At 50.9% G+C, this 15567-nt stretch overlaps 1 protein-coding gene across 1 annotated transcript in view; it reads right to left on the reverse strand.

The window, feature by feature from the left end:
• Window positions 1-15567, reverse strand: part of LOC139274984 (collagen alpha-5(IV) chain-like) — a 269200-nt gene that overhangs the window by 109755 nt on the left and 143878 nt on the right. Inside the window, exons 17-25 of the mRNA XM_070891801.1 lie at window positions 13537-13590; window positions 12604-12645; window positions 9531-9624; window positions 9398-9433; window positions 6539-6694; window positions 4497-4580; window positions 2992-3075; window positions 2756-2826; window positions 999-1190 (exon numbers count right to left, since the gene is read on the reverse strand). Coding sequence (XP_070747902.1) covers window positions 999-1190; window positions 2756-2826; window positions 2992-3075; window positions 4497-4580; window positions 6539-6694; window positions 9398-9433; window positions 9531-9624; window positions 12604-12645; window positions 13537-13590 — 813 coding nt within the window. The remainder of the gene's footprint in view (window positions 1-998; window positions 1191-2755; window positions 2827-2991; window positions 3076-4496; window positions 4581-6538; window positions 6695-9397; window positions 9434-9530; window positions 9625-12603; window positions 12646-13536; window positions 13591-15567) is intronic.

Below are 15567 nucleotides of genomic sequence, written 5' to 3' on the forward strand. Positions count from 1 at the left end.
ACTGTGCTAGAGTGTATCACTGTGCTGGGGGTGTCACTGTGCTGGGGGGGGTCACTGTGCTGGGGGGGGTCACTGTGCTGGGGGGGTCACTGTGCTTGGGGGGGTCACTCTGCTGGGGAAGTCACTGTGCTGGGGGGGTCACTGTGCTGGGGGGTGTCACTCTGCTGGGGGGGGTCACTGTGCTGGGGGGGTCACTGTGTTGGGGGTGTCACTGTGCTGGGGGTCACTGTGCTGGGGGTGTCATTCTGCTGGGGGGTGTCACTGTGCTGGGGGATCACTGTGCTGGGGGGTGTCACTCTGCTGGGGGAAGTCACTGTGCTGGGGGGGTGTCACTCTGCTGGAGGAAGTCACTGTGCTGGGGGGTCACTGTGCTGGGGGTGTCACTGTGCTGGGGGAAGTCACTGTGCTGAGGGGGTGTCACTGTGCTGGGGAGGTCACTGTGCTGGGGGGTCACTGTGCTGGGGGGGTCACTGTGCTGGGGAAGTCACTGTGCTGGGGGATTCACTGTGCTGGGGAAGTCACTGTGCTGGGGGAAGTCACTGTGCTGGGGAAGTCACTGTGCTGGGGGGTTCACTGTGCTGGGGAAGTCACTGTGCTGGGGGAAGTCACTATGCTGGGGAAGTCACTGTGCTGGGGGGGGCACTGTCCTGGGGGGGCACTGTGCTTGGGGGGGGCACTGTGCTGCGGGGGGAGGTGGAGGTATGTGTTGGGGGGTGTCTATGCTGGGGTGAGTCTCGATGTTGGGAGGTCGTAATGTGAAGATTTGCCCCAAAATGTTGAATTTCTGAGGGGGCACGGTTTTGTTCTCGGACAAACAATCACAAGATTGCAATGGGTTGCAATAGATTGATCGGCTGAGCCAGCCTGAGATCGAGGAATCTGCATTCATTGACTGCCTGGCCGTCTATTGAGCTACATAGTCTGTGTGCTCCTGATATTAGTGTCCCATAGGCAACCCTCCATTCACTCGCTGAACAGTTTTCCATCTCAGTACTTACTGGTTCACCCTTGCGCCCTGGTAAGCCTGGAGATCCATCCTTGCCATTTAATCCATTGATCCCAGGTGCCCCTGGAGTGCCCGGGAAGCCAGGGTCACCTTGCTGTCCTTTCAGTCCAGGTAATGTTTGGATATCACCCGGGTCACCTTTGTGTCCTGGAATACCCATCGGCCCTGGGACACCATTAGCACCCTGGAATAAAACAAGAATATGTCAGCATCGTGCAAGATCAACCCATGATTCGGCCATTCTCTGTCACCTCTAACAATGCAGTGCATCCTCAGTACTGCCCCTCCCACAATGCATCGCTCCCTCAAACTGTCCCTCTAACGGTACAGCGCTCCCTCAGTACTGCCCCTCCGACAGTGCATCACTCCCTTAGTAGTGCCCCCCCCACAATGCAATGCTCCCTCAAGACTGTCCCTCCGACAGTGCAGCGCTCCTTCAGTACTGCCCTTCCAACAGAGAAGCACTCCCTCAGTACTGCCCCTCCGACAGTGCAGCTCTCCCTGAGTACTGCCCCTCCGACAGTGAAGCACTCCCTCAGTACTGCCCCTCCGACAGTGAAGCACTCCCTCAGTACTGCCCCTCCGACAGTGAAGCACTCCCTCAGTACTGCCCCTCCGACAGTGCAGCGCTCCCTCAGTACTGCCCCTCCGACAGTGCAGCGGAGGCTCCCTCTGTACTGCACTGACGGTGTCAGCCTGGATTATGTGCTCAAGTCTGCAGCTACCATGCAGCACAAGGCTGGCACAGTCAGTGAGTTTACTGGTCAACTGTCAGGTCTCACGTTGCCTCGAGCTCCTGCCAGGCACGGCCAATGCTGACCTATTGTGGGTGTTGCTGTGGATTGTGACAGAAGGACACCCTCATTGCACCCACCTCATGCAGAAACTCCTCCACCTTATTGCAGAAGGCAGACAGCGATTGGGTGCTGGGCTGCTCCGTCATTTCCCTGGGGACTCAGGCCTGTACACAGGCTTTCCTTCTCCTTTATTATTGCCTGTCACAGTTGTGCCTTCTCCCCCTTCTGCCTCCATGCCCCCTCCCTCTCCCCAACACCCCGCCATGGCCCTTTCGTGACCAACCCCCCACCTACCCAACCTGTGAATCATTGTGAAGATTTAGTGTGGATCAAGGAATTAACTGTACCTCCTGATTTAACATTGAATTACACAGAACGTCCAGCACAGAAACAGGCCATTCGGTCCAACTGGTCCGTGCTGTTGTTCATGCTCCACACGAGCCTCCTCCCACCCCTCTTCATCTCAACCTATCAGCATATCCTTCTATTCCTTTCTCCCTCGTGTGTTTATCCAGCTTCCGCTTAAATGTATCTACACTATTTGCCTCAACCACTCCCTGTGGTAGCGAGTTCCACATTCTCACCACTCTCTGGGTTAAGAAGTTTCTCCTGAATTCCCTACTGGATTTATTAGTGACTACCTTATATTGATGGCCCCCTATTTCTGGTCTGCTCCACAAGTGGAAACATCTTCTCTACTTCTACCCTATCAAACCCTTTCATAATTATAAAAACCTTGATCAAGTCACCCCTTGGTCTTCTCTTTTCTAGAGTGTAGACCCCCAACCTGTTCAGTCTTTGCTGATAGTTATAATCTCTCAGTTCTGGTAGCATTGTCAAGAATTATTTGGGGTATCAGCCCTGACACAAAGCAGCTGATCTGCTGCATCGAGAATTCTTCTATCCAGGAAGCCAAGCCTGCTACAGCTGCTTGAACATCAGAAACACTTACAGGTTGGCCTGGGAATCCAGCTCTTCCCGGTGGTCCTCGATCTCCCTTGGTCCCTGGAATTCCGAGATCGCCTGCGAAACACAGGGAAAAAGGCCATTTGGATAGAACACGTTGCAGGATGCCCGTGCAGTAGTGGGAGGAGGGGGTGGGGGGTGAATCTGTTCGGAAGAGCATTGTATTATCGGCTCATGTCGGTATTTAAGCCGCGTCGCATGGTGCTTTGCGCAGTCACTCACCTGTTCTGCCGGGCGGTCCTTGGGGACCTGGTGGTCCAGCTGTCAGCGTGACGTTGCAGTGGAAGCAGCTATCTCCCTTGACGCCTGTAAGGAAATCCAAACCGTTAAAGACCCATCTAGATTATTGCACCTCTTGCAGGGGCATAGAAACAGGAGGAGGCCACTCAGTCCCTCGAACCTCTCCTGCCATTCAATTCGATCATGGCTGATCTATATCTTAACTCCATCTACCCGCCTTGGCCAACAAAAAATTATCACTCTCAGCTTGGACATTTTGAATTGATCCCAGCCTCAATAGCTTTTTAGGGGAAAAAGTTCCAGATTTCTACAGCCCTTTGTGTGAAGAGGTGCTTCCTGACCTCACACCTGAACGGCTTGGCTCTAATTTTAAGGTGATGCCCCCTTATTTTGGACTCCCCCACCAGAGGAAATAGTTTCTCTCTCTCTACCCTATTAACTCCTTTAATCATCATAAACACCTCGATTAGATCACCCTTTAATCATCTACACTCGAGGGCATACAAGCCGAGTCTGTGCAACCGCCCTTGTAATTTAACCCTTTCAGCCCCAGTATCGATCTGGTGAATCTGCATTGCTCCGCATCCAAGGCCAATATATCCTTCCTGAGGTGCCGTGCCTAGAACTGAACACAGTTACTCCAGATGGGGTCTGACCAGAGCTTTATAGAACTGTAGCATAACATCCACCTCTATATATTCCAGCCCCTTTGCAATAAAGACCAACATTCCATTAGCTTTTTTAGTTTGCTTTTGTACCCATCCAATTGCTTTTCATGACTCCAGTACTTGGACCCCAAAATCTCTCTGCTCCTCCACTGTTGCTAGCTGCATCTTAGAACAGTGTCATTAGTGAGTCCCAGCTCCTCATATCTTCAACAGACCCGATGCAAGTGAGGGGGAGTACAGTTATGTGGAGACACTGGAGAAGCTGGGATTAGAGCAGAGAAGGCTGAGAAGAGATTTGAAAGAGGTGTTCAAAATTATGAGGGGTTCTGATAGAGTAAATAAGGAGAAACTGTTTCCACTGACAGGTGGATCGGTAACCAGAGGACACAGATTTAAGATAATTCGCAAATGATAAAAACAGAGATATAGAATTTTTTTTACGCAGCTAGTTGTGATCTGGAATGCGCTGCCCAAAAATGCGGTGAAAGCAGATTCAATAATGAATTTTAAAAGGGAATTGGATAAATACTTGATAAATTTGCAGGGCTGTTGGGAAAGGGCAGGGGGAGTGGGGCTAATTAGATCGCTCTTTCACAGAGCCGGCACAGGCACAATGGGCCGAATGGCCTCCTCCTGTGCTGTAGGATTGTAAGATTCAGTTTGCAATGAGAGGCGATTAAGCTGAGAAGGTTCTGCTTAAGATGGCAGCGTGTGACCGCTTGTGTCTAAAGAAAGCAGATCCCTGCCTTGGTCCCGTTACTTGATGCCTCATACCTACTGCCATTACAGAAAGAGCCTTGAAACCAAATGCTAACTCGCCTTTCAGTCCCATTTCTCCTTGGAATCCTCGTAGCCCAATAGCTCCGGCCGGCCCAGGGATACTTCTACAATCTGCTGCAGACACTGAAACAACACAAAGTGAAACATAAGAAAATAAGAACATAAGAAATAGGAGCAGGAGTAGGCCATTTGGCCCCTCGAGCCTGCTCCACCATTCAATAAAATCATGGCTGATCTGATCATGGACTCAGCTCCACTTCCCTGTCCGCTCCCAATCACCCTTTACTCTCTTATCGCTCAAAAATCTGTCTATCTCCGCCTTTAGAAACGAATCCTGCTACAAATCTGCTGCATTTTCTGTCGTCATAAATAATATCGGCCAAATGTCCATTACCACCCACTGTACGTCAAACAAAGGACTTACATTTCTACAGTACCTTTCACCACCTCAGGACGTCCAAAGTGCTTCACAGCCAATGAAGTACTTTCTGAAGTATAGTCACTGTTGTATTGTGGGAAGCGCAGCAGTCAATTTGTGCACAGCAAGCTCCCACAAACAGTGATGAGATAAATGATCAGATAATCTGTTTTGCTGATGTTGTGATGTTGGGGGGTGGTGAGGGTGTGGAGCTCACTGCCATGGGGAGTGGTTGAGGGGGGTGGTATGGATGCATTCGGGAAGAGGCTAGATGGGCAGATGAGGGAGAAGGGAATAGAGGATTATGCTGATAGAGTTACAGCAGGGTCAAGTGGAGCATAAATGCAGCATGGACTGGTTGGGCACATGGCCTGTTTCTGTGCCATATAGCCTATGTAATCCCATGTAATAAGTTGTGGCCCCAGATACCGGGGAGAACTCCCCGAGTTGTGTTCAAATCGGGTCTTTTACATCCGGCAGGGCATCGGCTCAATGACTGAGATGAAGGAGAACGGGGATGACATTGGTCTGTGGTACTGACATAAAACGAGCCATAGAGAATCGCTGTCGGTTTTACACATGGACGATTTTCTAACTATTTTCAATCGCTTGCTTTGCGCTACCACTTTAGACCAAATTAATTCCCAGCACCTCTGACGGTGCAGCGCTTCCTCAGTACTGCCCCTCCGACAGTGCAGCGCTCCCTCAGTACTGCCCCTCCGACAGTGCAGCGCTCCCTCAGTACTGCCCCTCCGACAGTGCAGCGCTCCCTCAGTACTGCCCCTCCGACAGTGCAGCGCTCCCTCAGTATGGCCCCCCGAGAGTGCAGCGCTCCCTCAGTACTGCTCCTCCGACAGTGCAGCGTTCCCACAGTACTGCCCCTCTGACTTCCTGATGGGACGGGTTCCAGGGCGCTACTGAGTCGTGTTCGTCAGCATTACGTGGCTGCTGTACGTAGTGCTGACACATTTCAATGCCCCTCCCCTTCGATTAAAGGGGAGGGCTGCTGCGCACTTTACCAGGCCTCTGATGGTCTCCACTGGGCCACCTCAGTACAGGTGGCCCAGAACGGAGTGCTAGGCTGCACGATGGCGACCTGGACTGTGCAATGGAGGACCAAGACAGGCCGATCGGTGAGTCGGCACGATGGCGGTGCACGACGCTCCCCACCTCCCCTTTAACTTCTGTCCCGTGAGCGGATGTTGGCCCAGTTCGCGAGCCGCGATGCTGGCGCAGACAGTGCTCACAACAGCCTCACAGAGCACTGGCCAATGTCTGCCGCGGGACGGAAAGCGGTTGCCGCACACAGCGATGATGTCATTGGCGGTTGAGCAGCGACCCGGGGCGCTACCGTGCAATTTCTTGCATGGTAGCGCTTCTGCTAACTCCCATGCAATTTCGCGTGAGCCAGTAGCGAACCCCCTGGGGTGAAAACAGTTTGCTGCCCCATTATCGCCCCCTGGAGGCGCTAATGGGCGTCGCTAAATGGGGTAATTTCGACCCTCTTCATTTTCCAGTACTGCAGGAAGTGCGTGTTGCTGTTCTGACTTTGCGCACGGCCAAAGGTTTTTAAGAACACATTTTATCTCCTATGATGATCCCGTCTGTGCTCAGGGGACAGTTCAGAGACGAGACGGTAGCTCCGTCACAATGGGCGATGTACCTGGAGGTCCAGCTGGGCCGGGAGCACCAGGTAAGCCCGGTAGACCATCCCTTCCTTGCGAGCCCGACAGCGATAATCCTGGAGCACCGTCCTCACCTTTCTGGCCACGCTCACCTGTGTATCCTGGGAGACCCTTCTCCCCTTGCAGTGACAAACCTGGATTGTGAGTTAGAAAGAAATATGAATTAATTTGTACGTTGCGTGGATAGAACGATCTGTGACAGTAAGTGAGGGAAACATAGAAACATAGAAACATAGAAAATAGGTGCAGGAGCAGGCCATTCAGCCCTTCTAGCCTGCACCGCCATTCAATGAGTTCATGGCTGAACACGAAACTTCAGCACCCCCTTCCTGCATTCTCACCATACCCCCCGATCCCCCTAGTAGTAAGGACTTCATCTAACTCCCTTTTGAATATATTTAGTGAATTGGTCTCAACTACTTTCTGTGGTAGAGAATTCCACAGGTTCACCACTCTCTGGGTGAAGAAGTTTCTCCTCATCTCGGTCCTAAATGGCTTACCCCTTATCCTTAGACTGTGACCCCTGGTTCTGGACTTCCCCAACATTGGGAACATTCTTCCTGCATCCAACCTGTCCAAACCCGTCAGAATTTTAAACGTTTCTATGAGGTCCCCTCTCACTCTTCTGAACTCCAGTGAATACAAGCCCAGTTGATCCAGTCTTTCTTGATAGGTCAGTCCCACCATCCCGGGAATCAATCTGGTGAATCTTCGCTGCACTCCCTCAATAGCAAGAACGTCCTTCCTCAAGTTAGGAGACCAAAACTGTACACAATACTCCAGGTGTGGCCTCACCAAGGCCCTATACAACTGTAGCAACACCTCCCTGCCCCTGTACTCAAATCCCTTCGCTATGAAGGCCAACATGCCATTTGCTTTCTTAACCGCCTGCTGTACCTGCATGCCAACCTTCAATGACCGATGTACCATGACACCCAGGTCTCGCTGCACCTTCCCCCTTCCTAATCTGTCACCATTCAGATAATAGTCTGTCTCTCTGTTTTTACGACCAAAGTGGATAACCTCACATTTATCCACATTATATTTCATCTGCCACGCATTTGCTCACTCACCTAACCTATCCAAGTCAGTCTGCAGCCTCATAGCATCCTCCTCGCAGCTCACACTGCCACCCAACTTAGTGTCATTCTTGGAAGGCCAAGAAACTGGTCAAAGGTGCAAAGTTGGAACTTCAGAAGGCCGATAGGTACTTTATTTGCCTCTGTAAAGGGGCCAAACCCCTGTTTTGCAGAGGCAAATAAATTACTGGGTAAAGGACACATATTATTGTCCTTACCCAATATGGCACTTCTGGATGGCAATGTGAACGCGATTCCCAGCCGCCATATTGGGACCGTGCAGTCCGAGTTGCGGAAAAATGGGCGCTGAGTGGACCAATTTCTAGACCGTCACATGTACCTGGCAACGAAGGTTCAATAACAAGTGTCTACTAGTCCTCGCTATCGAAATCCCCGAGAACTTAGTCCCCCATCGCGATTCAAGGTAGTCCCACTCTCCCGCTGTATTTCCACTCCTTATCCTGATCCTTTTCCTTAATCTCATCCTTACCTTAATGCTGATCCGATCCTAATCCTAATCCTAATCCTAATGCTGATTCGATCCTGATCTTTATCCTGCTATCTGCAATTTTTGCAGATTTTTTGTTGAAGTGTAGCTCTTTTGAGAGGAATTCTACTTTTATAGAAAGAGAAAAATGTAGGTGACTAAACAACCAACGGCTGTTTACCCTCCTGAAGATATTTAACTGATGTTAATTAGAAATCTCTTGCTTTACATTGTCCTTTTGAAGCCAGGTGTGAGACCCCAGGTGTACCTGTACACCAGGTTTGTAATCCCAGGTGTACCTGTACTCCAGGTTTGTAATCCCAGGTGTACCTGTACTCCAGGTTTGTAATCCCAGGTGTACCTGTACTCCAGGTTTGTAATCCCAGGTGTACCTGTACTGCAGGTGTGAGACCCCAGGTGTACCTGTACTCCAGGTTTGTAATCCCAGGTGTACCTGTACTCCAGGTTTGTAATCCCAGGTGTACCTGTACTCCAGGTGTGAGACCCCAGGTGTACCTGTACTCCAGGTGTGAGACCCCAGGTGTACCTGTACTCCAGGTGTGAGACCCCAGGTGTATCTGTACTTCAGGTTTGTAATCCCAGGTGTACCTGTACTCCAGGTTTGTAATCCCAGGTGTACCTGTACTCCAGGTATGAGACCCCAGGTGTACCTGTACTCCAGGTATGAGACCCCAGGTGTACCTGTACTCCAGGTGTGAGACTCTTCCCCAGGTGAAGAGCCTTGCAAGATCTACCCTTTTAACTCTAAAATAGGAATCTTTGTGACTACTCTGCAAATCCTCTCTGTAAAGTTGTTCATAATCAGCCTTGTTTGCTTGCTGGTCAGTCTAGGTCATCATCATCATAGGCGGTCCCTCGAAGCGAGGATGACTTGCTTCCACGCCAAAAAAGGATGAGTTCACAGGTGTTTCAATGAAGGACCCGAACTACATTCTCAAGCGTGGAAGATGCCTGTGCGTTGATTTTTTTAACATGTGGTGACCGTTGCACACCAGCCACCACATGGGCTTGACAGAGCTAGGTCTTGGTCTAGTGGCAAGGATTACCCAAGACAACTGGAGCCCAGCTCTACTGCACGGACCTAGTGCGCACACATATCGCAGTATGGGCTGGCCCGTGCTGCCCCTGGACCCCTGGCCCCGAACTCACGCCTCCCCTGGACTCCGATCACATCCCTCTACACTGGGAGTCCTTCTGGGTCAAGACTGGTGCCAATCACTATTCAGCCTCAGAAGCTTCACATTCTTTACCTGGTGGGCCTGGTACTCCAGCAAGTCCTGGGTTTCCTGGGGGAGGGGGAGAAAAAGAGGAATCATTTTATTTATGTTGGTTATTTTTCAATTGATTTCCACTTATGCTGAATGTCAGATCAGCTGTACTCACCTGTAGAGCCGTGTTCACCTTTCAGTCCAGGAGGGCCTGGGCTGCCTGGCTCACCTTGTGTGCCATAAATAGCCTGTCCTTTTGCATCAATAATCTATAAAACAAAAATGGTGTTTAGTGAACGGCAGATTCTTGTCGGGGTGGCTGGGAGAGTCAGTGTCCAGTCAGATAATCTTTGCCTTGGTCGTTCATTGTTGCCCCAGAGCCTTGGTCGCTCTGCTGGTCTCCCCAACACCTCATTGCTAGCCGGCCAGGTGGGAGACACCGCCAGTGAAAGGAGCTCGGCAGAATGATGAGCTGGTGCTATCGGTAATGGAGATCTCCCAGGGACTGGAGACGAATTTCCTAAACTGACCAAAGATTTTCCTTTGACTCTCCCAGGAGACTGTGAGACTGTGGTGAGGGGATGGCGGGGGGGGGGGGGGCGGGGGCGATGGGCGATGGGGGTCGGATGAGTTCGACAGGGCAAACTCGGGGGACCAGATGGTCATTTCACACAAACATCTGAAAATGAGGTGCAGCAAGAGACCTGCTGGTACATCGAGCCTGTCCCCGCACCACGAGGTCTGAAGCCCCATGACTAGACTCTTCCTAACCTCCCACAGCCCTGTAATCTCTTGGGAGAGGCAATAAGGGAAAAAACACGCTGGAAAATTATTTTCCTTTCCTTTTGTAGCATCGTAGGATTGTCAGTCAAACGTGGAAGTATCACAACCGCACAACTATTTTTAAGGAAGCTATTGGGCCACTGAAATTGATAGATTTTTATTGGGTAAGGGTTACGGAATCAAAGTGGGTAGATGGATTTAAGATACCGATCAGCCGTGATCTCATTGAATGGCGGAACATTTTGAGGGGCTGAATGGCCTCTTCCTGTTCCTATGTTCCTTTGGGTCTGAATGAATCCTGGCCGTTTTAGATTTCGCTCACTGCTGGCTATACGCCTGGGGAGTCCGATAGCACAATGTAAAATGCTTTCTGATAATTCTGAGAAATGTAACAGTCCTAGACAGGACTAAGGGGGCAAAATTGCGTATCTGAAAGCTGTGAGTCGGGACTTCCTGCGCCCGGTACAGAAGTCCCACCCCACGAGCTAAATTGGGCTTACCGCCTCCGAGAGGGGAAGTCCAGAACCAGGGGTCACAGTCTAAGGATAAGGGGTAAGCCATTTAGGACCGAGATGAGGAGAAACTTCTTCACCCAGAGAGTGGTGAACCTGTGGAATTCTCTACCACAGAAAGTTGTTGAGGCCAATTCACTAAATATATTCAAAAAGGAGTTAGATGAAGTCCTTACTACTAGGGGGATCAAGGGGTATGGCGAGAAAGCAGGAAAGGGGTACTGAAGTTGCATATTCAGCCATGAACTCATTGAATGGAGGTGCAGGCTAGAAGGGCCGAATGGCCTACTCCTGCATCTATTTTCTATGTTTCTATGTTTCTATGAGAGGAAGTGGAGTACAAAACTTGTGCACAGGGGCACTAATCATCAGGAATTTTCCAGCACTACGCGGAGAGGCGCTTCCATTAAAGGGGAGGGCTCGCTGCGGACTCTGCAGGAGGGAGAAGAGGCCACCGTAACACCACTGGGGAGTGAGGTGTCGTGGCACAGAAATGGAGTGCCGGGCTGCAACACTGCGGTATGGAACCCGCCATTTCAAGAGGGCAAGGCCATTTTAAAAATGTCAGCGCCGCACCTCCCCTTTAATTTTCTCCCCACGAGTGACCTAAGGCTCGGTATGTGCCCTGTGAGAAAACGGGTCACTGCGCATGGCGATGGTGTCGTCAATGCCGGTGTAACGGCCCGGGGTGCTACCGGTTGCCGCCGCCGCTAAACTCCCACAGAATTTCACGGGAGTTGGTAGCGATCGCACGCCCCGGTGGAGAAGTCATTTACGTCCCGTTACCATCCCCGGGGGCGCTAACGGGAGGTGCAAATGACTCAAGTTTCTGCCCCCAATTCTTCAAAGGTTCTGGTGACAAAGGGCAGCTGGAGAGATAAATTTGGATTCATTTTAAACAGCGTGCGATTCCCATTCGCTTGACTGGATATCTAGCAAATGCAGCAAAATATTTATTGAATTGGAGTGCAAAGTTTAGAACAGTTTAATGCTGTACTGACCCTGCAGTGAAACCCTAACTCTCAGGGAAATGAAGGAGAGACAGCTCCACAAGTGGAGGTGATTTCTACTGCAGTGCAGAGTAGTACAAACCCTGTGTGTTCCACCACATTGTCAGTCCGAGGCCATGGTTCTATCCCTGCTCTATGCCATGGTCATTTCATCAATCCACACTCCCCCCCACAGAGAGCTCAATGGGAATCGGGGCACTGGTTCCACCATGTTTATGGATGTAGAATCATGAGGAGCAGCGTCCAAACTCCAGGTGGGAGGTGCGTTGAACTGGGAGTGTGAGTTTGTAAAATTACCCCATCTACATCCCAATAAAGGCACAAACTATTCAGCTCTGTGCGCAAAAGGAATGAGAATCTATTTTTTTTAATGTAATTTAACATTTCGGGTACATCATTTATGTGGATAGAGTGGAGAAGTTGGGATTGTTCTCCTTGGAGCAGAGAAGATTAAGGGGAGATTTAATAGATGTGTTCAAAATTACAAAAGGTTTTGATAGAGTAAATAGGGAAAAACTGTTTCCAATGGCAGAAGAGTCAGTAACCAGAGGACTCAGATTGAAGGTGATTGGCAAAAGAACCAGAGGCGACATGAGGAGAATTCTTTTTACGCAGCGAGTTGTTGTGATCTGGAACGCGCTGCCTGAAAGGGCAGTGGAAGCAGATTCAATAGTAACTTTTAAAAGTGAATTGGATAAATACTTGAAGGGGATAATTTGCAGGGCTATGGGGATAGATCAGGGGGTGTAGAACTCTTTGGATAGCTCTTTCAAAGAGCCGGCACAGGCACGATGGGCCGAATGGCCTCCTTCTGTGCTGTAATATTCTTTGATTCTACATATTACACTGCCAACCAAAATCTGGAGCATTTTAGATAAGATCCAATAATCTAATTAAATACACATTGTAATTACCGCTGCCTAGCTTGTGTTCAGATACTTACAACACCAGGTGGGCCATCAATTCCACGATTGCCTTTCTCTCCCTAGAGGAAGAACATCTGGCTGTTATTTTCAAGGCAGAACAAAGTAGGACAATACAATTGGCTAATTTACAGATGGTGCAACATTAAAGGGACGAATTTGCTGGTGGAGGGATTGAAACTGTAATCTTCTCCCTCTGTGGCCAATATTTGAATCTCGCTCCTCTTGTGCTGACTACAGGTCCTGAGCAAGCCAGGAGAGAATGAGTACTGGAGACATCTGGCAGCAATTGCCGAAGGATTCTCCCTGCCTCTTGTCATAACCTTGGCGGAAACACCAGGGAACCGACTAAATGGATGTTACACTAACCTCCCAGGGCTTCTGCTATCTCATGCCAAAGTTATGGCAGGTAAATGGGGAGCCACAATGGAAATTCTCTCCCATATTCTGCAGCGTTGAATCCTCATCGTAAACCGAGCTGCAACCCGCCACTCCCACACCCATCCATCCACCCTCCCTCCCTCCACCCACCCATTCACCCATCCCTCGATCTCTCCCATCCTTTATCTGCCCATCCACCTTCCCTCCCTCCACCCACCCATTCACCCATCCCTCGTACTCTCCCTCCCTCCCTCTGTCCCTCTATCCACCCTTCCTCCACCCACCCACCCATCTATCCCTCCCTCCACCCATCCATCCATCCCTCCTTCCTTCCCTCCCTCCACTTACCCACCCATCTATCTCTCTATTCCTTCCATCCCTCCCTCTCTCCCTCCCTCTCTCTCCCTCCCTCCACCCATCCCTCGATCTCTCTTTCTCTCCACCCATCTATCCCTCCATCCAGCTATCCCTCAATCTCTCCCTTCCTACATCCCTCTCTCCCTCCCTCCCTACATCCCTCCACTCATCCAACCAATATTTGATGAAAAGGTAAATTAAATGAAACTCTTTACTTTGGTGCCGTCCCGACCTGTGAACCCTGGTTCACCTGGGTAACCCGATTGACCCTGTAAGTTAAACAAAACAGAATCATTTTCTCACTGTTCATCAATAGCCGATGTAAAGTTCCAGAAACATCTTTGACGTGCAAGTTGAGAAAATGCGATCTCGGGGCTCAGGACTAACAGCGGCTGTAATGAGGTGGCCTCAGCCCTGAGGAGCAACCTCTGTGGGCCGGGAGGAGCAGGAGTGCTTCGTGCTGACCTCCCCTGCCAGCAGCCTGCACCCCTCGGAGTCGGGGTTTGGACACCCACCCCTCAGTAGATTGGACCCGACTCCCCCCCACCCCCTCCAGGGATCAGACTGTCCCCCAGGCTTGTCTCTCAAACTTTAGCTTTTGACGGATTAGTTCAGCCATTAAACTTATCAGCTGCGGTTGGAGTCTGTCAGGAGCACTCTGCGTGCATTTGAGAATCTGTTCCATATCCCCCTGCCCAGACCCACAATGTACTACAGCTCCTGCCCATCTCACTCTTAAACTGCTGCCAACACTTGGCTGGCTGGTGTAGGAAGAGAGTGTTTGAAGACCAGTACCTCAAATCTGGCACCAAACTTATGATCTACAGGGCAGCAGTGATACCCGCTCTCCTATATGGCTCAGTGACATGGACCATATAGAGCAGATATCTCAAAGCGCTGGAGAAGTACTATCAATACTGCCTCCACAAGATCCTGAAAATCCCCTGGGAGGACGGACGCACCAATGTCAGTGTTCTTGCTCAGGTCAACACCCCCAGCATCGAAACACTGACTACGCTCGGCCAGCTCTGTTGGGCGAGCCACATCGTCTACATGCCCGACACGAGACTCCCTAAGCAAGCACTCTATGCGGAACTCCTACATGGCAAGTGAGCCCCAGGAGGGCAGAGGAAACATTTCAAGGCCACTCTCAAAGCCTCCTTGATAAAGTGTAACATCCCCACCGGCACCTGGGAATCCCTGACCCAAGACCACCCTAAGTGGAGGAAGAGCATCCGGGGAGGGCGCTGAGCACCTCGAGTCTCGTCGCCGAGAGCATGCAGAAACCAAGCACAGACAGCCGAAGGAGCGTGCAGCAAACCAGACTCCCCACCCACCCTTTCCTCCACTGACTGTTCCACCTGTGACAGAGACTGTAATTCCCGCATTGAACTGTACAGCCACCTGAGAACTCACTTTTAGAGTGGAAGCAAGTCTTCCTCGATTCTGAGGGACTGCCTATGATGATGATGGCTGATGTAGAATAAGACCCTTCGACGCTGATGTCTGTTGGGGCCGGGCTTTACGCTCTTGGTTCCTGGGGCGAGGATCTCACTCAGCTGGTGATGGCAGCAATAAAAACTTCCCGACTCGATCAGTCCTGCTGCTGGGAAGACCCAGGTTACCAGCAACTGGCAGCACAAACATTCCCCCTAATACCAGGATTGAGGGACTGGATTTTCGGTCCCTGTTAGCGCCCCGGAGGGGCAACAATTGCGGCGGTAAGCACGTCCAGCTTTCAGCACCCCGCCGGGACTTTTGGTGCTGGTATCGGCGGGGCACGGAGCATTGCCACCCGGAAGAGCCGAGCCGATGTACAACGCTCCTGGTTGCAACACCGACTTGATTTTTGGCTGCCGCCCGATCCGTAGTGCACCGTAGAATGCCGTGGTGGGACTGTCTGGGAAAGCGGGCGGTCCGAGCTGTAGTGGTCACAGTGAGGTAAGTAATGTCGACCTCAGGTAAGTGTCATTGGTTGTTTTTATTTTTTTTGCGATTTATGTTGTGGTGGCGAGAATGATTTATTGGGAATGATTTTGGTGGGTGTTTTTCAGGATTTCCTCCCCCACCTCGCCTTTGCCTCTGTTAGAACGCTTCCGGGCTAGTTCTTTAGCTCGGGGTTTTCGCTTGCTCAGCCGACCTAGCGCCCTAAGAGAGATGTATAATGCCTCCCTTACTGCTCTGCCCCAGCTGCCCAATTTTGCTGACTAAGATGCAAACTTTACTGCCCCGCCGTCATTACAGCC

Source organism: Pristiophorus japonicus, chromosome 10 (genome assembly GCF_044704955.1).
Source record: "Pristiophorus japonicus isolate sPriJap1 chromosome 10, sPriJap1.hap1, whole genome shotgun sequence".
Taxonomy (NCBI): Eukaryota; Metazoa; Chordata; class Chondrichthyes; family Pristiophoridae; genus Pristiophorus; species Pristiophorus japonicus.